At 44.9% G+C, this 21120-nt stretch overlaps 2 protein-coding genes across 6 annotated transcripts; one reads left to right on the top strand and one right to left on the bottom strand.

Moving 5' to 3' along the window:
* Window positions 1-33: 33 nt before the first annotated feature.
* Window positions 34-12531, bottom strand: VCF1 (VCP nuclear cofactor family member 1). Of its 3 annotated transcripts, none has more exons than XM_048818967.2 (4): window positions 12309-12531; window positions 9158-9254; window positions 2801-2860; window positions 34-677 (listed from the first exon to the last, which is right to left on the bottom strand). In XM_048818967.2, the coding sequence occupies exons 1-4, from the start codon at window positions 12353-12355 to the stop codon at window positions 444-446; spliced, it is 438 nt and encodes a 145-aa protein (XP_048674924.1). In that variant the 5' UTR covers window positions 12356-12531; the 3' UTR covers window positions 34-443. The 3 variants fall into 3 exon arrangements, with proteins under 3 accessions (XP_048674924.1, XP_048674923.1, XP_048674925.1); XM_048818966.2 differs by having other exon boundaries at window positions 2801-2863; window positions 12309-12523; XM_048818968.2 differs by lacking the exon at window positions 2801-2860 and having other exon boundaries at window positions 12309-12521.
* A 221-nt stretch (window positions 12532-12752) lies between these two features.
* Window positions 12753-21034, top strand: MTNAP1 (mitochondrial nucleoid associated protein 1). 3 transcript variants are annotated; one of them, XM_075119177.1, is made up of 6 exons: window positions 14104-14764; window positions 15185-15305; window positions 15869-17452; window positions 17913-18020; window positions 18253-18369; window positions 19649-21034. In XM_075119177.1, exons 2-6 carry the CDS (start codon window positions 15293-15295, stop codon window positions 19675-19677), a joined length of 1851 nt encoding a protein of 616 aa, XP_074975278.1. In that variant the 5' UTR covers window positions 14104-14764; window positions 15185-15292; the 3' UTR covers window positions 19678-21034. The 3 variants fall into 3 exon arrangements, with proteins under 3 accessions (XP_048674918.1, XP_074975278.1, XP_048674919.1); XM_048818961.2 differs by lacking the exons at window positions 14104-14764; window positions 15185-15305 and adding an exon at window positions 12753-12839; XM_048818962.2 differs by lacking the exon at window positions 15185-15305 and having other exon boundaries at window positions 14105-14764.
* The last annotated feature ends 86 nt before the right edge of the window (window positions 21035-21120 follow it).

The following is a 21120-nucleotide window of genomic DNA, read 5'->3' as shown; positions in this document are numbered from 1 at the left end:
ACTCTCAACCTTTACAAATAATACTTGATCATGGAAACTTGTTCACTAGTTTATTGAAATTAAAAAAGATTTATAAAACTGAAGATGAACGTTTGAAAGGACTTTACATAAAGCAACACTTGCTAACGAACAGATTAGGCAGTCAATCTGAATTGGACTCATTATGCACGCCTATAATACAGATGTGGGTTCCTCAGACTCATCGTACATGTATTTGATACCAACCCCAAAAAATAATCCTATAAAAATTGCTTCAAAGCCCCTTTTGCATTGCAATAGTGCAGCAAACCACAAGTAAACAATTTCCTGTTAACCTGTTATTTCAAATATAGACTGAAAAGGCAACAGGCGTTTTGTGCAATTTCATTTTAACAAACTTTAAGTTGAAATATCAAATCTACACAGTGCTGTCCCTTCACAGAAGGCAAGGAACTGCTGGTTCATCATGTAGGAGGGCGGCCACGGTTCTGTAAGCTGTGGAAGTGTGCCTCCTTCAGGATCTGGTTGATGTGGAAGTAAGGACCTTGACTTAGTGCAGACTGCTCGTGGAAGGAGGGGGGGGTGATGGGACTGGATGCTGCAATTATCTGGTTTAAGCTGGTTTCGGGACCACTTCCTCTGTCAGGGCTGTTGATGCTGCTGCTACTGCAGCTGCTGCTGCTATCGCTGCTGGAGGACTGTGGAACAAAGAAAAGGTTAACCGGCAGGGAACATTTACATTTTTCTCCTATGCATATTTATACAGCTTGATTAAGAAGCATTTTTCTCCAGTTCTCCCTCCCACAGAGTTTCATGGTTCACAGGTAGTCCAGTGGACAATTCAGGAAGTAAATCCACTGAATGCCAAGAAGGCCCATTCAGTTGCTTTAGTGACTGTCAGACTAATGAGAAATTTCAGGAAGCCCAGGTGATGTGCAATTGCGTCCACTAACCACTAGGGCTATTTGACCCAACTTAGTGGAAAACCACAGGTTAACAGTTCTTTGTAACCAAGTGCTCAGACTTCACAAGTGAATTTTAATAAAATTTTGGTCTGCTAAGAACTAGAAAACAGGATTTTAGTAAATTTCATACTTCTCTAGAGCTAGGTGAAAAGTTGCATAAAATTCCCCCTTTTCCCATGTGTCAAAATTTGGTTTGAAACAAGTTCAGAACAGCTATGCATAGCACACGAAGCGAAACACCCAGAGTGACAGGAGACTTGGGGAAAAAAAATGCAACAGGGTACTCAGTATACTTGTAGCACATTTCCACTATGTATTTGCAAGTTAGATTTCAGTCCTGGTTCTTAGTTTTCTGCAACATAATGCACTTTACACTGCAATACTGCAGTGAGAAAGTTACCCAGATATCTATGTTAGCCTCAAGGCTACTAAGCAGCAAGCCACTAAATCACTTTCACATGCAGAAAGTAAGACAGAACTCATGATTTAGCTTGCATAAGAAGACAGTGTTTTTCTTTAACCAGATTAAAATGTGTATACGCTTTTAATGGTCATGACACCAATAAAGTGTTGTCAGTATTCCACACACAAAGCGTATTTTCTGTGTTTCAAGAGACATCAAGTGGCTTAGGCTAAACAAGTTTAAAGGATAGCTAATATTTTCATGGATTTGCTTTAGTTGCAATTAAACAGTTTCCTGTTTTGTTATTCTCATGTACTGTTCACAATATTGCAGCATTGTGCTAAGTGCTTAAGAATCAAAGTGAAAATGTCTAATTTATCATCCACTCAATTAAATTTAAGAAGTGAGCATTATAAATAGAGTAGACTTTAAACATTCTTTAATCGAAAGGTATTGTTAGTAAATTAAAAAAAAAATTTACATTTTAAAGAGTTTTTCCACCTGAAAATGTCCCTTGATCTTGGCATACATTACTTTGATGAAAAGGAAAAGAAATGTTGGCAAATATATACGTATGCCTGTAACAAGTCCATATTGTCCCCAACCCTTAGTTTGATTACAAGGCCACTTCAGATTTTTGTATGAGGTACCATCATACAACAACTAATGTTTGTACTGTATAAATCAAGATTTGGTAGCCATTATGTAATTTTTTTTTTTGGTGGAATACCGTTTCTTTAGAACAGAAAGCAGCAATTTCAATGATCAGAGTCAAGCCCAATAAGATACATCTAGTGTGTGTTCATACTCAAGGAGGCAAACCCACATTGCATAACCTTGAAAGAGAGTTTACTACTGAAGAACAGTACACACTGGGGTTTACTCCAAGATCTGGAGCAATGCTTGCTCACAAATCTCAGACTGCAACTTACATCATCGGCCAGAATTATCCAGGCTCCTCAGGTCACTATGTAAATAAGTGTTTGACATGGACTATGACACTAAACTATAAAGGCAGAGTGCATAACATTGATTTATACAATAGGTTATATTGATTCCACCAGAACAGCAATGAATTCCACTTTGTTTTTGAGCCCAACTGTAACAGAAAAGCAAGAAAACACAGCTGAGGCTGACAGAATTGTTGAGGCTGAATTATGGGCATTTGAAATCAGTGCAAGAGCACTGAGTGTCGGAATTAACCAGGTCAACTAAAGAGAAAGATTTCAAACATACTCTGTTAAGAATGCAATGATCAGTCAATGCTGTATGAGTGACTGGTTATTTTTTCTACAGGTATTATACAAAGTTAGAGTTTACACAAGAAGGGTGTGTAGTGGTCACTAATCCACATTTACTAAATCACCTTATTTTTCATAAACTACTTAATGCATAAAAAACAAACTGCACTTTTACACTCAGCAAGTTACGGCAGCCTTGGAGAAAAACCCACCGCACAGGACACTTTGTTTTCTTTTAGTCTGCTTTCCTTACAGTTTTTCGTTACAGGCACCTTCTGAAAATCAAGGTAAAAACTATGATCAGTACTTAGTAATAATCAATATTTAAATTTCAAGTCATAACAGAATACAATTTTTAGGGCCACTAGTACTGACTAAAGACGGTTTCCAGTATCTAAAAGCACTCTAATTTTAACTGTTAAGCGAAAATACAGCAGAACTTGTGTCCTGGGATGTGTTTCCTACTTCTAAGGCTGTTGACAGGTCTCTCCAGTCATCATACTGTTCTCCATTTTTTTAAAACCAGACACAAAAGTCACTAGAACGTGAAGCTCTTTACTGCCCAAATCATATTGAAGACATACCTTGTGATCAGGTTGTTGTAAATCAACAATTCCTTTATATATAGGACCATAATGAAGCAAATAATGTCCCTTATAAGATCACTGCTGAAATCATGATATTATCTACACAACAATAGATGGCTATCAAATGCAAGATCAAGGAGAAGTATCTGGAGAAGGGTTACAAACATCTTCAAAATTAAAGGGCATCTTCAAAATTCCTCTGTTATATCTACCCCATTTTATATATCAATACATATACCAAGTAGTTGTAATGCTTCAGTTTAGCCACAATTATAAAACAGAACTCAAACACAAATGATCAGTTAAGTGTTTTGGCTTTCTTTGCTGTTCTGTAAAGGAGCACCAAGCAATGCCTGAATCACAGAAACTGAAGCATACAGCCATTTAGACCAGCGTTTCTCAAATGTGGACAACGTGGCCGCATGTGGCCACCAGGAGCTTTTTGTGTGGCCACAGCCTCCTGGATGAGGAGGAGCATGGCCCTCACCTGAGGTTACTAGCAGGGGTTGGGCCCGGCCCTCACACGGCGCCACAAACGTCACAGGAGCAAGCAGCTGGTGTGAGCTCCCCACCTTCCCAGGGGCAGTAGGGCTTGACCTTCAGTTCAGGGGGTGGCAGGCTCTGGCCCTAGGCTCACACCTCCCCTGCCCACTCACCCACACACCACCGCCTCCAGCCGCAGGGCCCAGGTGCCCCCATTGCCCCTTGCCCACGCTGCGTTCTCTGGCCCCAGGTTTCAGACGCACACTCCGTCCCCCAGCTGTGCAGTGGCAGGTCCTGGCCCCGGGCTCACCCCACTGCCCCACCCCAGCCCCCCCCCTGCGTCCTCTGGCCCCAGTCCCCAGGATCACACCCCATCTCCTGCTGCCTCCCCTAGTCCTGCCCCATCCAACCCCCCAGACCCCTGCTGCCTCCCTACCCATCTCCCCATCCAGGGCTTAATTTGTCCCCCGGGGCTGAATAAGTCTGTTACGAAAAGTGATATTTGTTTCGTTTGTTACAGAAACAGACTTACTAGCTAGCTAGTCTAAAAAATGCAAAAGAAATAAGAAAGAAAGACAAGAACATGTAAAGCACCTTATTTGTTTCTATTCGGTTTAAGTCCAGTAAAGCAGGGGTTCTCAACCCAGGGTACGTGTACCCCTGGGGGTATGCAGAGGTACATCTACATATTTGCCTAGTTTTACAACAGGCTACATAAAAAGCACTAGCAAAGTCAGTACAAACTAAAATTTCATACAGACCATGACTTGTTTATACTGCTCTATAAACTATACACCGAAAGTATAATATTTATATTCCAATTTATTTTATAATTCTATGGTAAAAATGAGAAAGCAAGCAATTTTTCAGTAATAGCGTGCTGTGACACTTGTCTTTTACGTCTGATTTTGTAAGCAAGTAGTTTAAGTGAGGTGAAACTTGGGAATATGCAAGATAAAAATCAGACTTCTGAAAGGGGTACAGTAGTCTGGAAAGGTTGAGAGCCAATGCAGTAAAGAAGAGAGACAACTGTACGTTATTTTTATTGGCTCTGCAAAAAACCCCAACATAAATAAATTACAATGATTTGGACAGGTATATGTGCATACTTATTTGTTTTTCCTAAAGTATTTTAGGAAAAATTGTCGGGGGAGCTAGGTCTGATTTAGACCATCATTCTCAGAGTCTTCTGAGACAAGTTTGGAAGTAGGACTAAGTAAATCATTTTGGGATCTGAATTAATAGCTGCAGATACCACAGTAGCATTTGTAGGAGCTAGCCTAGCTGCAGTGCTTGGCAGAACCATGTTCAGATTCTCAGAGCAAGTACCAAAAATAAAATAAATAAATAAATGATTAAAAAAAAAATCACATAACAGTAACCCACTCAGTTGATGGAGCAATATTTCTGAAATCCAGGGTGCCCTGTCCTCAGCCTGACTAACCAATGATAGGAGCACCATTAGGAAATGGGGTTAACGAAGAAAAAGATTATTCAGGAAGGAAAAGCATAAGTCAGACAAAATAATGAAGATCCCCATTCTTCCTCAGGAGTGAAAAAGTTCTTCGTGCTCCTCACTGATGATTCTGTTCCTCATTAAGGGTTCCATCCAACACCCCTATAAACCACTGAATTGGCCACTTGACACCAGGCAACTTATAAGATCAGCTACAGTACAGTGCAAATCCATATATAACAGACTATACAAGAGGTAAAAATACACGCATGTGCATCTGAAGGCAGGACCGACATTTCTAATTTATAAACGGATATTTTTAATCAAGACTAAGGGTACAGAGCTAACCTTTTAGCAAATGCAAAACCACAATCCTGAGCAGGACAGAAAACACGATGTCAAAGCATTCAGAATGCCAGTGCAACAGCCAAGATTTAACATTTGCAATATGCCCTAATATAGCTATTTTCTAAGGTGCATCTGTGGACTGAACTGTACTATAGAAACTTCAGCTCATCCTCTTGGTTAGCAGAGTCTAGGAGTGTTGTGCAAGTAGCATGCTCAGTGCTAGGAAAGAGGAAAAACCCCACATCACTACTTAAATTTGCCAAACAGTCGTGCTGACAGATTGAAGAGACTCTTCCAACTTCTTCTGATGGAGGATTTAGCGTAGCTGGAGTCAACAGCATTGTTTATGTGAAAGGATAGTCCAACAGGGTGGACCAGCAAAGATCCTTTGGACTGGATCTAGCTCACCTAGACAACTGAAGACAAATCTACTGGCCAAACATGAGGGCTACTTAAAGTCAGAAAAATCAACACCCTGTTTGAACGGCCACTAACAAAATCAAGTGATTTCTCTTCAGCTACAGCAGCTGTTTTCAACCTGTGGTCCGCATACCCTTCGGGGTCAGCAGACTATGTCTAGGATTTCCAAAGGGGTCCACACCTCCATTTGAAAGTTTGTAGGAGTCTGCAAATGAAAAAATGTTGAAAACCACTGATCTACAGGAACCACCACCTTGATTTTTAAAAAACAGTACATAAATTGCTGTCAAGTGACCCAAGTAAACAAACGGGGCGGGGGGGGGGGGGGGGAGGGAATATCCTGCCAAAATTACTTTTCAGTTTTACTAATCTCTGATAATAGTAGGTATAGTCAAATAGATTTTCAAATTGAAAACATCCCTTTAAGTAAATCAAGCTCTGTATGAGGATTGGAAGACAGAAGTTAGATACATCTTCAAACTGAAGGCAGGGAAGAAGTCAGAATTAGTTACAATTTCACTTAAATACTTTGAGCGCATGCACTCAAAGGAAAAGCACTCCCCTCCCCTCCATTCTTACCAAGTTTAGAGTTACAACTCCCCTCTGCCCCAAATTCAGTAGCCTGGAACTGTTCTGAAATTCTATCAAGCAGAGGTTGCCTTGTTTTCATGGTGATTTGTCAGTTACAAAGCAGAGATGTTACATATGGTCAGCACCCTCAAAGTGATATAAATTAGAAGTATGTTCATGCACCATAAGCACAAGATTCAATTTCACAACTTGGCATGGGAAGTTCTTAGAAATACTGGAATAGTATGAATCTAATTTCATTGCATGCTTGATTGAGTGATCTAAAAATCTTGGTAAGAACAGGAGAAAGGGACAGAAAAGCCTGAAAATTAGGCTCTTGCATAAATTGCATGCATCAGAAGTAGAAATTGTGAAGTTTAGTTCATATGGGCAGATGTATTTTTAACTCTACTGCCAAAGCTGCAAAGACTTGCAATGCACATGTATGTGTGAAATGGCAACTTCAATATTAGATTCAACAGTTTGACTTCACTGCTGGAATGGCAGGTAGAGAATCCACTCAAAGCTCATGTCTACGCTGTCTGTGTGCAGACAATTCTTAGAATCATAGCAGTTACCAATAGCAAAGCTTTATTACATCGTCTACTCTCTCTCTCTGCATGCTTACTACAAAATTATTCCCATCTATGTTTTTACTGCTTTGCCCCGTCTAATGTTAAGTGTTCGTACGACAAGCAAAGGTTCTTCAGCCACTCAATTATTCCCTGCCCCTGATATTTTTAAATTTAATTGTTCCTAGTTCAAACCCTTGCTACACACTAAATTCTTCCTCCTCCCTCCACAAAGTTTGGCTCGTCCGTAGCTGCTTGACACCCCTGGAGAGATGTTTCTGTTGGGTAAGTGATTCAATGTCAAATGGAAAGCAGATGTTTTGTGGACTGCTGTTATACCAGAGGGCAACCTCATCCCAGAAAGTCTTACTTCCAGAGAAAGAATAATCAAGAAAGCCCATGGCTTCTATGATGAACAGCTTGATTGTTAAACTTTTTCTACACAAAGTCATGGTCTGCCACACCAGCCACTCCTTTAAGCAGCAAGACTTGTCTGTTTAAAATTAAATAGTTTAGAACTATGACAATAAAATAAAGAACATTTTGCTTAAAATAATGTAGCACACAACTTTTTGTATGGCCAAAATACAGCACCAAGGCTAACAGCTTATACCTATTGAAATATGTGAACCAAAGCTTTTTTTTTTTTTGCCATGACAAACAGCCAGGCTTAACAATAAGTGGTCTACACACACACACCATTGAACACATTTAGAAAACCATCTCATTACCATCCCAAACATGAAGGAGTCTCCTTCCTTTGCACACCTTTCCCAGTCCATTTACAGTAGAAAGTTACTGCAATTCAGAAATAGACACACTAACTTCTCAGTAAAAAGAAAAGGAGGACTTGTGGCGCCTTAGAGACTACCAAATTTATTTGAGCATAAGCTTTCGTGAGCTACAGCTCACTTCATTGGATGCATCCACTGAATGTATCCAATGAAGTGAGCTGTAGCTCACGAAAGCTTATGCTCAAATAAATTTGGTAGTCTCTAAGGTGCCACAAGTCCTCCTTTTCTTTTTGCGGATACAGACTAACACGGCTGCTACTCTAACTTCTCAGTGTCGACATGTACAAAGATTTAGGCAGCACTGGTCACTAGTAGCACAGTTTAGGAATAAGCAGTGGAAATAAGTCTCAAAGCTAGAAAGACAGTACTTTGCCCTTGCCTAGCACCTTCCTTGTGCGGATCTCAAAGTGCTATGAAAGCAACTAATTCAGGATGCGATCCAATGCCCAATGAAGTCAATGAAAGCCTTTCCACTGACTTCAGTGGGCATTGGGACCTCAATTTTCAAACTACCCCTGTGAGTTAGGCAACTATAAACAATGTTTTACTGATGGGGGAAACTGAGGTACAGAAAGGTTAAGAGGTTACCCAATGTCACACAGAAGACACATGGCAGAGGTAGGAGGAGAATCCAGCAAGCTAAAGTTCAAGTCCTATGTTAACCACAAAACTCTCTCAAAAAACTGAAATACTTGGCATCAATAAAGTACTTTGCACACATTAAATGAGTGCTATTGCTTACTAAGAGCACTGTGTAACACTTACCAGGCCAATAGAACCATTAGTATAGGGAAGAGTGCTCATTAGTTCGATCACTTTTCGATCATTTGTTACTAACAAGTATTAAAAAAAACAACGGAATTCGTAAGTAATGTGTACAGCCTGACAAAGCAACCACATGTTCTTGTTACTGAATCCTTCGATTTGTTGTCTTCCCGATTACGTTACATCTAATTTCAGACTGTAAACTCTCTAGGGGCAGAAAATGTTTCTTTTCTAGCTGTAAAGTACTTAGCTTACTTTGACAATATATTTTTGCACAGCATCCAACAAAGTAAATTAGTAGTTATAAAACAATACATACACACAAAACCATTTAAGTGGAAAATAACCAACTGCAATGGGAAACAGGCTGGATTTCCAAATTGTGTTAACAGAATCCAATACCTGAAGTGCAATTTTGTGCCAAGCCTCAGAATTTTATATACAAAATATGTAATGAAAAAAACTACCAAGTTTTACTTAGCTGTTTTCTATAAATGTGATTATACACATCACAGCAATTATTCCAGCTTAGAAAATTAAGTGAAATGTGGAATCTAATCGGAAAACATTTCACCTCAGTATCCCAAGAGTCCTGAACGACTGCATTTCTGGTACTACGCTTTGTCTGTGGGATGTGGCCATCTTCTTCACTGCCATTCCGTCTCCTCTTCCTAAAGAAATTTATGGGAAAAAAAGTTAAAAAAAAAAAGTGAGCAGCTCATTCACAATTTATAGGACCTCATTTTGTAGTCAACCCCATGGACATGTGACTGAACAAACAGCAAAACCCACACACTGTAACTACTGATTGGATTCCTCAAGAAACCAACAACTGCTTATGACTTTTCATATTTTTCTTCAACTGCTCACCACAGAGTACTAGGAAATACATCTCCCTCTCTGTGTGCCCAGCTGGAGGCTTTCAAGGCAGTCCAGGGGATTTGGACTCATCTTCCATTAAAATGAGAGAAAAATATGTTTAAATTCTTTAGACTGCTTTTAAGCCTTAGCCATGCATGTAAGACGCTTATCTAATACTCAGACATTTCTAAAAATGAGCCTGGTGTTTCTGAATGACATCCGACTAGAAGGAAAGCAGCAGGGAAAAGGATGGGGGTGACTAAGTTTTCAGTAGCTACCCAATTAAATTCATCTTGCTTATATGGATCCTGCAGTTAGACACCCATGACAACTTGCTTTATTCTCTCAAATCTGACAGCATTTGAAGTTAAATAATGTTCCTGGTCAACATTTCTTTAAACACTGAATGAAAGCATCCCAACTGAGACTTTGAAAAACATAACACTAAAGGCCAGTCCTGTTAGTCTCTCACTGTTTGGGATGGTTTTGCCATCCTCTTATGACATCACTGTTGCTTCATGATATTATCAAGACAAAACATAACAGCAACCAAGAGGTATTTAACATTCTAAGATGCTGCCATCCCTTTATAAATTGGCAAAACCTTAATACTAGCGGCACATAACCTTTTCCCATCATTTATACAATGATGATAGTACCCAGCAGGTAGTCAGAATCAGAGCCCCAACATGCTGGGTGTCGTACAAAATCTAGACAAAGCTTTTCTAGCTTCTGGAAAACAATACACACCACATGATAGGCTTAAACACAGCACTTATATTGGAATTTGTCTATAAGGACAGAATCTATACAAAAGCCAAGTTGTTATTTGGTCTGTGCCTTCTGGATCACAAATAATAGTGCAGCTTTATTTGTATTATTGTGGCACCTCGGAGCCCCCAGTCATGGAGCAGGAAGCCGCTGTGCAAACAGCACAGAGCTAGTCCCTGCCCCAAACAGCTTATGTTCTGAGTATCAGACAAGAGATGGATACAGATGAACTGGCAGGGGTGTAAAAGGAAGCCATGGGAAAAGACTGATCAGCAGGATATGATGTGATCTCAGCACACCAGCAGCCTAGCCCTTGTCAAGTTTTCTGTAGCATTGTGGCAAAGGAAAGTTTTGAGGAGGGATCTGGAGGAGGATAATGAGGTTGCTTTATGGATGTTTATGGGGAACTCCCCTCAACTATGAGAGGCAGCATGGGAGAAAGGTGCTAACACATGGGTGATACAGGCTGGCATTGTGAGCCATCAGAGGTGGGAGTCAACGTTATTACACAGAGAGGATAGGTAGAGTGGGACTGTGTAGTGAAGGGCCTTGGAAAGTAAAGACAAGTAGCTTTTTTGATATAATCAAGAAGAGGGAGCCAGTTGAGGGATGAGAGAGGAAAGACATGATCAAGGTGATGGGCTAGGAAAGTAATCTTTGTAGCACCATTCTGAAAGGATACAAGCACAGGGAAGATTGAATTTGTCAAGGCCAGAGGAAAGGATGTTGCAGTAACTGAGATGTGAGAGGCGCTGGGAGCCTGGACAAGATTTTTAGCTGTTTAGATGGATACAAAAGACTGTATCCTAGAGATGTTACGTGGAAGGAATCCGCAAGATTTATACGTAGTCTGGATGTGAGGACCTAGAGAGAGAGGTCAGGGGTGAGGACAACAACCAGGTTATCGGCAGGATGGTTTTGTTGTGCACAGCGAGCAAGCAAGCAAAGACATACTGGAAAGGGCTTGGAGAAGTGGGAATGATTAAGAGTTGTTTCAGCCATGTTGAGCTGATCACTAGACATTCACTAGCTGTCAGAGAGAGGCTGTGTAAGGGTACACTGCCCCCAGGCCCTGCTGTGAACTCCTCCACCCTTATGCTGCCCACCTAGGGTATGTCTACATTGCAATCAGACACCTGCGGCTGGCCTGTGTTAGCTGATTCAGGCTCCTGGGGCTAAAAGGCTGCTTAATTGCTGGGTAGATATCTCCCATGAGGCTCAGGCTGGACCAAGTGAGGGGGGAGGGTCCCAGAGCTCAGGATGCAGTTTGAGCCCCAACACCTACATAGCAATTAAACAGCTCCTTCATCTGAGCCCTCAAGCCTGAGTCAGCTGCAGGCATCCGACTGCAATACAGACATGCCTGGGGGTGGGGTGGGGGCTGCGTAAGGGTGGGGGAGTTCACAGCAGGGCTTAGGGGCAGTGTAAGTGGGGGACCAAAGCCAAGTGAAGGGGCAGGGGCCGAGAGCAATGTGCCCCCTCCCCATTGCCGCAATATCATCAGCTCTCCCCTCCCCCATGCGGTCCCGCCCCCCTCACGCTGCCCAGGGACCCCTCCCCACCTTGGACCCTTCTCCCCCCGTCCCCTCCCGCGCTGCCCAAGGACTCCCATGCGGTCCCCTCCCCCCTCGCGCTGCCCAGGGACCCCTCCCCACCCCCATGCGGTCCCCTCCCCCCTCGCGCTGCCCAGGGACCCCTCCCCACCCCCATGCGGTCCCCTCCCCCCTCGCGCTGCCCAGGGACCCCCATGCGGTCCCCTCCCCCCTCGCGCTGCCCAGGGACCCCTCCCCATCCCCATGCGGTCCCCTCCCCCCTCGCGCTGCCCAGGGACCCCTCCCCACCTTGGACCCTTCTCCCCCCGTCCCCTCCCGCGCTGCCCAGGGACCCCCATGCGGTCCCCTCGCGCTGCCCAAGGACCCCCATGCGGTCCCCTCCCCCCTCGCGCTGCCCAGGGACCCCTCCCCACCCCCATGCGGTCCCCTCCCCCCTCGCGCTGCCCAGGGACCCCTCCCCACCCCCATGCGGTCCCCTCCCCCCTCGCGCTGCCCAGGGACCCCTCCCCCCAGCCCGAGGCCGGCCGCCCCCTCGCTCACCTCTGTCGCGCTCCCCGCTCGCTCGGCAGCGGCTGCCGGCAGCTCATGGCGGGGCTCCGGGGGGCTGGGCTCAGAGGCGGGGGGTGTCTCCGGCCGGATCCCAAGCCACGGCCCCGCTGCCAAACCTAAGCCCCCGGCCCTCCTCAGCTCTCTCAGCCGCTTCCGGCGTCTCCGCCTCCTACGCAGGCGCATTGGCCATACTCAGCCCCCCGCCCGCGCCCAGCTTTCATCTGCGCAGGCGCAGTGCCCACAGCCGGGCCTCTTGAGTCCTCCCCGCAGGCGCACTGTCCCGTCCTCTCGGCACTGCCCTTCCTGCGCAGGCGCGAGCACCAGACCTCTCTAGTCCTGCGTAGATGTACCGACCACGCCCCCACTGCCCTACGCAGCATTTCCGTGTTGCGCATGCGCGTTGACTACGTGCCGCTTTTATGCGTGTGTCTACAGGCCAGACTACCGACCTGGTGCTCATGCGTATTCACCACAGCTGGTCCCTGAGGCTTCCGCGCATGCGCTTCACATCCACCTAGATGGGTAGGTGGCCAGTGTCTTGCCTGTCCGGAAATGTAATTTTTATTGAATCGTAGACGGGAATTCCAGGCAGGAATCTGACTCCTCGCAGCGCCTCAGCCAGGCTGGTACAGTAGCATAGTGTCAGAAAACGGCATTTAGTATCAGGCAGGATTGACGTCACCCCGCTGAGGGCGAGGGGAGGCCCCCTAATGCTTGCGTTGAAGGGGTCAGCACAGCGGCAGAATGGGGGGGGGGGGGTTAATGTGTGTGCGGGCCCCGGAGGGCCTGTGCTGAGTCCCCCTTCAACAACAGCTTTATCGACACCCTCCGGCAAACAGCCCCCCTCAGGGGTCCCCTTCAACAGTAGCTTTATCAACACCCTGAGGCAAACAGCCCCCCATGGGCCTCCTTCAACAACAGCTTTATTGACACCCTCAGTGCAAACAGCCCCCCATGGGCCCCCTTCAACAACAGCTTTATTGACACCCTCAGTGCAAACAGCCCCCTCATGGAGCCCCTTCAACAACAGCTTTATTGACACCCTCAGTGCAAACAGCCCCCTCATGGAGCCCCTTCAACAACAGCTTTATTGACACCCTCAGTGCAAACAGCCCCCCTCAGGGGTCCCCTTCAGCAGTAGCTTTATCAACACCCTGAGGCAAACAGCCCCCCATGGGCCCCCTTCAACAACAGCTTTATTGACACCCTCAGAGCAAACAGCCCCCTTCAACAGCTTTATTGACACCCTCAAACCGCCCCCCCATGGACCCCCTTCAACAGTAGCTTTATTAACACCCTAAGGCAAACAACCCCCCCATGGGCTCCCTCTAACAACAGCTTTATTGACGCTCTCAGTGCAAACACCCCCCCATGGGCCCCCTTCAACAACAGCTTTATTGACACCCTCAGGCATAGAGCCCCCCCATGGGCCCCCTCTAGTAACAGCTTTATTAACACCCCTAAGGGTCACCTGTAACCAATGGCTTTATTCTGTTTCTTTTAGAGGCTCCTACTGGTGTCCATCACCCTAGCCTCTGAGCATCTCCCATGCGAGATTTGAGACTGGCAAATGAGATAACAACGAGGAGACTGCAGGGGTAGATATTGTCACTGCTCTCCCCTGGGGAGGAGCTGTAGCTCACGAAAGCTCATGCTCAAATAAATTGGTTAGTCTCTAAGGTGCCACAAGTACTCCTTTTCTTTTTGCAAATACAGACTAACACGGCTGTTCCTCTGAAACCTGTCATTAAATCATCAGGATACTGTCCTGCCTCCCCTTCTTGTCCTATTTTTTCATATTGAGAAGCTGGTCGCTAGCAGAACGCCTAGGTTCAGCAGCTGCTTTCAGCGTTACCCAACTCACGATTGTATCACACTTGTCACGGTATTTTGCTTAAAGCCCCAGCTCCTGAAGTCATGATACTCTCAGCCTTCGTTTACAAACAAAGATATGTTTCTAGCTCTCGCTGTTGCCAAGGAAAGCTGGAAAAGGTGATTCCCCCCCCTGCCCAGCTCAAAACCCAGAAGGCAAATTAAAAATAAATAAATAACCACCCCAACCCCCAAAATATATTCTTTTTAAAATCTCATGATTTTTAGGCCAATCTCATAACGTGGGAGGGCTCTGGAGGGGCTCAAGATTTTTGAACTCTTGTGGTTTCCTTTGTAACACTGATGCTGCAAGCATCACAACACAGTGGGAACTAGCCCCTTGTTTCTGTCATGTGACAGAGTCAGGCAAGCTTCAACAAGAGCTTTATTAACGACCCCACGTGAGACAGCAGAGCACCTCTCAGAGCAGGGGGAAGAGGATGGATGGAGCAGCCAGCCACCAGGATAGAAGGGCTCGTGGTTCCCGGGAAACTGCTGTTGATGCAGCCTAAAGGCTGCTGGAGCACAGGGCGGGAACTAAAGCTGCCCCGAAATGCCACATCCCCACTGAGCAGGTAGGCATGAGAGCAGCTGTTCCTGCTGCAGGAGGAGGAGGGATATTTTTGGAGCAGGGAGCTGCTTTCCCAGCCATGGAAGGGGAGGGAAGAGAGCTCAGCCAGGAAGTTGTTGCTCTCAGAGCGACTGTCACTGTGACAGAAGGCTGGAGTAGGGAGGTGTACTTTTTATTTTCACATCTAGCTCACAGACAGATCAGGCAGCACTCAGCCCTGCTTTCTTCTCCCCACTGCCCCCAGTGCATTTATCATTGCAGGGGGCTTAGGAGTCAGGCAAACACTGCTGCTTTTTTACTTTGAGGTTTTGTGCCTCTAACTGCTCGAGGAGGGGGAAGGGACACCAACACTTCAGCAGGAGCCCTCGGTCATTGCAAAACTCAATCTCCTTCCACTAGGGCTGAGGTTTTTTTTTTTTTTTAGAAGGTGCAGAAATGGCAGCATGAATGAGTTATCCTGCTCAGGGACCCCTGCCGTCACAAGTGCAAAGCTCACACGTGGCTGAGGCAAGGATCAATCATTCAAGGTTTAATGCAGGACATAGGCAAGTGCCATGCTTAATTAAGGACATGTTTTATGCATGTGACCCTGGCAAGTTGCATTCCTGTGTAAGTCTTGCAATTTTGGCCAATCTAAGGCTTTCTCTACCTTTGTACCTCAATCTCACTCAGCCACTGTCCTATTTTTACTTGGGAGTGTTTTTTTCTCTTCAACAGTGTGTGCTTTCCTTTGTTTACCTTAAAAAGAAAAGGAGTACTTGTGGCACCTTAGAGACTAACCAATTTATTTGAGCATGAGCTTTCGTGAGCTACAAGCTCACGAAAGCTCATGCTCAAATAAATTGGTTAGTCTCTAAGGTGCCACAAGTACTCCTTTTCTTTTTGCGAATACAGACTAACACGGCTGTTACTCTGAAACCTTTGTTTACCTTGTCATACTAGACAACAGGATAAAATGTAACTTCCTTGTGCTAACTAGTCCCTGTAGTGGGCTCATTTCCACTGCTACCTACCTTTCCTGAGCAGCATCTCACCCTAATTCCTATCACAGGGTCTATTCTTGCTATGACACATGCTAGTAGATAATGCTTTTTATTTTTCTTTCCAGACAGAAAGATGGCAGGTGTCCCCCCAGGAATGGAACTGTGTCCCTATTGTAGGAAGCCATTTAAGCGACTGAAGTCCCACTTGCCACACTGTAAGATGGCAGGAGACACGAAAACTGCTTTTGACTTAGGCAAGGTGGCCTCTCCTGACTTGAAAGCGTCTCATTCCAAGCCAGTTAGACTCTTGGCTACTGAGAAAAAAAGGGGACAAAGTAAAGAGAAGATCACAACCCCAGACAATAGCTCAGAAAGAGAAAGTAAGAAAAAATCCTTTGACACAATAGGGAACAAAGCAGAAAGGAAATTAAACCCCTTACAAATAGGGGGTACTGCTGGATCAGAAATAGCTAGCAACTTGCCTGCAGAAAAGCCAGGTAAAAATACAAAGCGGCAAATTAAACTGACTTCTGAAAAGACACACAGAGATGAAGGAATGACAGTAGTTCAAGAAGAGGCCAGAATGCACATGAATGCAGCAGAGAAGAGGACTTCAAAAGCAAAGCAATTACCCACCAAACAGAAAAGCAGAAGTAAAAATACTTCTCACGATGAAAATTCAGCACCTGGTGGCATTTTGGAGCTTTCTTCTTTGAATAAGGATGGAAAATCTGCTTCAGAGTTTCCTAATGACCCAATAAGATCTTCTGCAAAACAGAAACAAAGGAAGGTAGGGTCTCCAACACAGGAGGTGGCTGGTTCTCTGGATTTACCCACTTGTGATCTTGAAAGTACTCCCAGGTCAGCTCTTGAGGGAGTGAAAGTAGTTATTGAGAAACATCGTGTCAAAGTGCTAAGAGGTAGGAATGAATCCAAAATTCAGGGCACTCTGGCAGACAGTGCTACCACACGTAATTGTACGACCCACGGATGGTATCTGGAAATGCTGGCTCCAGATTGCTCTGAAAGCCATGCAGACACAGTCCAGTCTGACCATTGGAAGAACATGAACGGTACGGGGGCCATGAACACAAATGCTTTTAGTCTGGAGGTTGCAGAAAGTAATACCTTGCGTGGAGAGAGAGAAAAAGGCAATTGTTTAACTGCAACTGAAATGCACGAACTCAGCGATCCTGGAAAAGCTGACTGCAGAAAGAGCCCTCATGGCCTCGTTCTGCTGGACAGAGTGGCTAAAAGTGAGACAGAAGAGAAGCAGTTTTACTTAAATGGTGATGTGGATTCTAAGGCCTCTTTCTCTGCTTCCCTCACCAAGAAGTCCCACCTGTCAGTGAGAGAGACTCTCAGAGGAGCCAGTGAAGGAATAGCCAGCAACTACCTAGCCTGTGTGCAACAGTTTCTGGTGGATGAAAAGCAGATTGCCTTACTTTCCAAGTCTGTTCTGAATACAGGGAGAAGAGACAGCGAGCTGGCTTTGAAACAACACTTGTGCGACACCTCTGAAAACCAACCTACTTGCCTGTTCCAATCATCTGGCAGGAACATACAGGCAAGATCTATTGGACTGGAGTGGTTTCCAGAATTGTATCCTAGTTATCAGAGGCTGAGCATGTTTCCAGGGAGACCTCTCCAGGGGGACGCAGAGATCAAGATCAAGAAGATAGAGCCTGGTTTCTTGGAAGAACCGCAAGGTAAAAGGAGGCTTTCAGTCACCACTTTTGAGATGTACTGCATAGTGACCACTGATGGGCTACATCCATTATATAGAATCAGGATTCGGTGGGGGAAACTTACCTGGGTGACTGTTCTTTAAGTGAGCACTCATTTACAAGCTTTTCCTGGGGGACCATAACTGCATTCACTAGGAATAGCATGGCTTTCCATGGAAAAGCAAGGTTGCTTCCCTCAATGTGGGCATTGTTTTTCCTAGGCAGGACACACATCTCAGTGCAGCATAAGATCTCTCCAGTCCAGGGGGAAGGGTTGTATGTTTTTCCTCCCCGAAAGTAGCAGGGAAAGCCGCATTATTGGAATCATTTTGAACTATGCTAGAGAACAGTCTGTGCGTAGAGTACAGTCTGCAGACTGTGGTGTGTGTGGGCAAAATACCCAGCCCTGTTTTCCCACCTGACTTTTGTGACTGTTTTGTAGCTCCCCTCATAGAAAGACGTCTGATGGACGTAAAGCTCAGGGAGCTGCCTGCCTGGCTGGCAGCTTGCGACTTCTCTCCAAAGGGACTGCTCGGAGCAGTGCAGAAAGGTGAGCCTGGATCACTTGCTTCTTCTCTGTATGTTAATTTGTCTGGAGCCTAGTCTAAAAAAACCCAGCAGTGTGTTGATGTGAGAGACAAGAGGAGTTATTTGGCATGAGTTATCTTCATGTAAAAGGAAGTGGCTTGATTGATCCAACCGTTTGGCTTTTAAAATTACAGTAGTCTATCAGCCCTAATTTGAGATGAATAACCAAGCTGGCCCTGTTTCTATTTCAACAGCCTGGAGCAGTTACAACAACAAATACATCAACGTAAAGAAGGGTGGAGCTGCTGGAATCTCCATGCTGTTGGCTGGATATTGCATCCTCAGCTATGGCTGGAGATATGAGCATCTGAGTAAGGTTTTCTTTTTGGCGTGTGTCTCTTCCAAGCAAATCCTTCTTTCATTTTAGAGGGGGGAAAAAATCTCTTTATTAGCCAAGTGATTTCAGGGTTATGAACACTAATACTGGAGCTCTCTGTCAGGGAACTGACAAGAGCTATCCATTATTTATGGATTTTAAAGCCTTCTGGGGGAAAGCAAAAGCTGACATGGTGGTGAACATTAGCCTAGGCTGGTTGGTGGCTTCATGCCCTGTGATTAATACTCTGCACTGTAGGAACCGGGCATGTTACAGAGGCAGTGGTCTCATTCCCCAGCTGGTAGAAGGGAATACCCTACGTTAGTCAACTCTGAGCCAGCTGGTCTATGAAGGGAGTGATGGGCTCTGAAGAAAGTGATAACTATTCCTACCTGTCCAGAAGGCTGGTGACGATGGTGCTGGCTTTGAGAGATTGAGAACATACTGCATTCCCTTCCCCCTTGGGAAATACATAGTTTATCCTGCATACTTTCCTGTTTCATGTAGTTTCTAGGACAGGGCTTTCCTCACACGGCTGAATTTAAGCAACTTCCCGTCTTGCAACTGTTTTTGCAAGAGCTGCTGTAGGACTCGGAGTTAAAGGTTAATGTTTGTAAAACGCTTTGAAGACTAAAAGCCTTAAGTTATTTAAAAACGTAATTTCCAGCCGCCGTCCCCTTTCAGTCATACAGCTCTTGTCAAAAAGGCCAGTGCCTGCTGCACACATGTCAATCTCAGCACCTTTCCGTACTGCATTGAGCAATGTGACTACACAGCGGTGTCGTGTTTGTTCACTCATCCTCTCCCCTGGGGGAGAAGCATGTGCAGTGAAGTATCTTGGTTTGGTAGGATAATGGGGGGGTGGGTTTGTGTTTATGTTGGGGAAAGCCCAAAGAAGCGTGCCTTGTACTTGGGCCGGGCACATGCACAGATACATGGAAATATCTAACCACTTGAGCTTGATGTGTAGCAATACTCTTATTGCTACTAGCTGGGTGTAATTAGGATTTAAACTCTTCATTCCTGCCACTGTGTTCTCCTCCCTTCCTCCTTGAACTATCATGCTTCAGCTGTCTGGCATAGCAGAGTCAACCTGCAGGAGAGAATTATGGTAAACCAAAAAGATCAGTTAAACCCCACTCCAATAAAGCAGCTTAGACACTTATGGTCATTTGAATAGCTAGGAGGACTTTAAACACTACCAGAGAAACATTACTATTCTACACTGGGGTAACATATTGTGGCGTTAACTTTGTATTTCTCACTCTGTAAAGAACAAGATCGCTGGCGCAGGTATCACTAAGGAAGGCACGAGGGCATTCAAGGACCAGAGACAGAAAATACCAGACTGCTGTGTGAGAATCAGGCATGGATCGTACGATCTGCATTCGAATACAACACAAGGGATTGCAGGACAGCTCTCTCGTCTGTTGTAATCAACGACATTAATTTATTGCTAAAGGAAATGCTTTTTATTTACCCTCGTGTACCATGTACTATTAGCCAGAGGGGGTAGGGGCACATTCTGCATAGACTGACAGTTTCCTTAGAGCACTAACAGGAAATTTGAGTTGATGTTTAGTATCTAAGCAGCAAGAGCTGGATTATAGGACAGAAACTGGAGGATCAAAACCCAATAGCTACTGCTTTTAGCCCATATCAAATCTGAATCTGGTTCCGTATGTTCTAGGCCCATGAGAATGACTCTGGGAAGGGGGAGAACTACAGGCTCTTGCTTCCCAGCTGTTTTAAATTTGAATTGCAGGTTCCAGTGTGAATATTTGGCAGAGGGTCCCAGCCAATAAGAGGAAGAGCAGTAGTTTGGAGGGACTAGCTGCTCCCATCCCCCAATTCAATTGTAAAACTAAGGTGGTACAAGAGGCCTGTTATGGGTGCTTGGAGGGGGGAAGTATTTTAACCCCTGGTCCCATTCCAAGTCCCACATCGCATTGATGCAGATCAGTGTTAAGCAAGGCATGCTGTTTGACACTGGGCTGCGTGAAAGTGTAAAGAAATAGGATTAGGCCCAGACTTCACGCTCTGCAAACCCTGGCTTGTTTAAGGATAATGATGTTGGCAAGTCAAGCACTGTACAAGCTAAGACAGATCTGGTCTGGAGAGTTACAAACCGGTGGTTTGACTGCGTAGAAATCAGGGTAGGAAAGAGCTATTCTCCCCCACACTTCGCACACCCAGTGCGATGGAAAAATGGCATCCACACGGCCCGGTCTCTCCTTTGTACACAACATGCTGGCCTGTCAAGGGCTGCTTCAGTAATGACCTGTAAAGAGGCACTAAAGCAAAGCAGAAGGAACATTAGCACTGCAGCATCCTATTGCTGGCAGAGGACAAGCCATAGTATTCAGGCTGCCCTTTGGATAGAACATCACCCTTCTAGAACAAACAAGAGTGAGTGATTGGAATAGTGTTGATTCTAGCCTCCTTGAGCTGGCTAAGATTTTGTTTCCTCTCCAGGACAGAGGGGTTGTAAAAGTGTAATGCAACCATGAGAGGTAGAAGAATGGTTGGCAAAAAGCTTTATTACAAATAAGTTACAGAAGCATTCAAAAAACTCCTCTTTGGAAGAAGAACAAGAGTAAAACCACATTTCACCAAGAAATGACTCTCCCCTGCAATAAATCTCTGCTGTATTTTCTTAACTCTGACTTTGTACTGTGTTCTCTTAAAATGCAATACTCATCACGTCTTCCACTGGAGGCTTAATTTGCAAAGCAGCTAACAAGCC

Source organism: Caretta caretta, chromosome 14 (genome assembly GCF_965140235.1).
Source record: "Caretta caretta isolate rCarCar2 chromosome 14, rCarCar1.hap1, whole genome shotgun sequence".
NCBI classification, from domain to species: domain Eukaryota; kingdom Metazoa; phylum Chordata; order Testudines; family Cheloniidae; genus Caretta; species Caretta caretta.
This window is presented reverse-complemented; position numbering and strand designations above follow the sequence as displayed.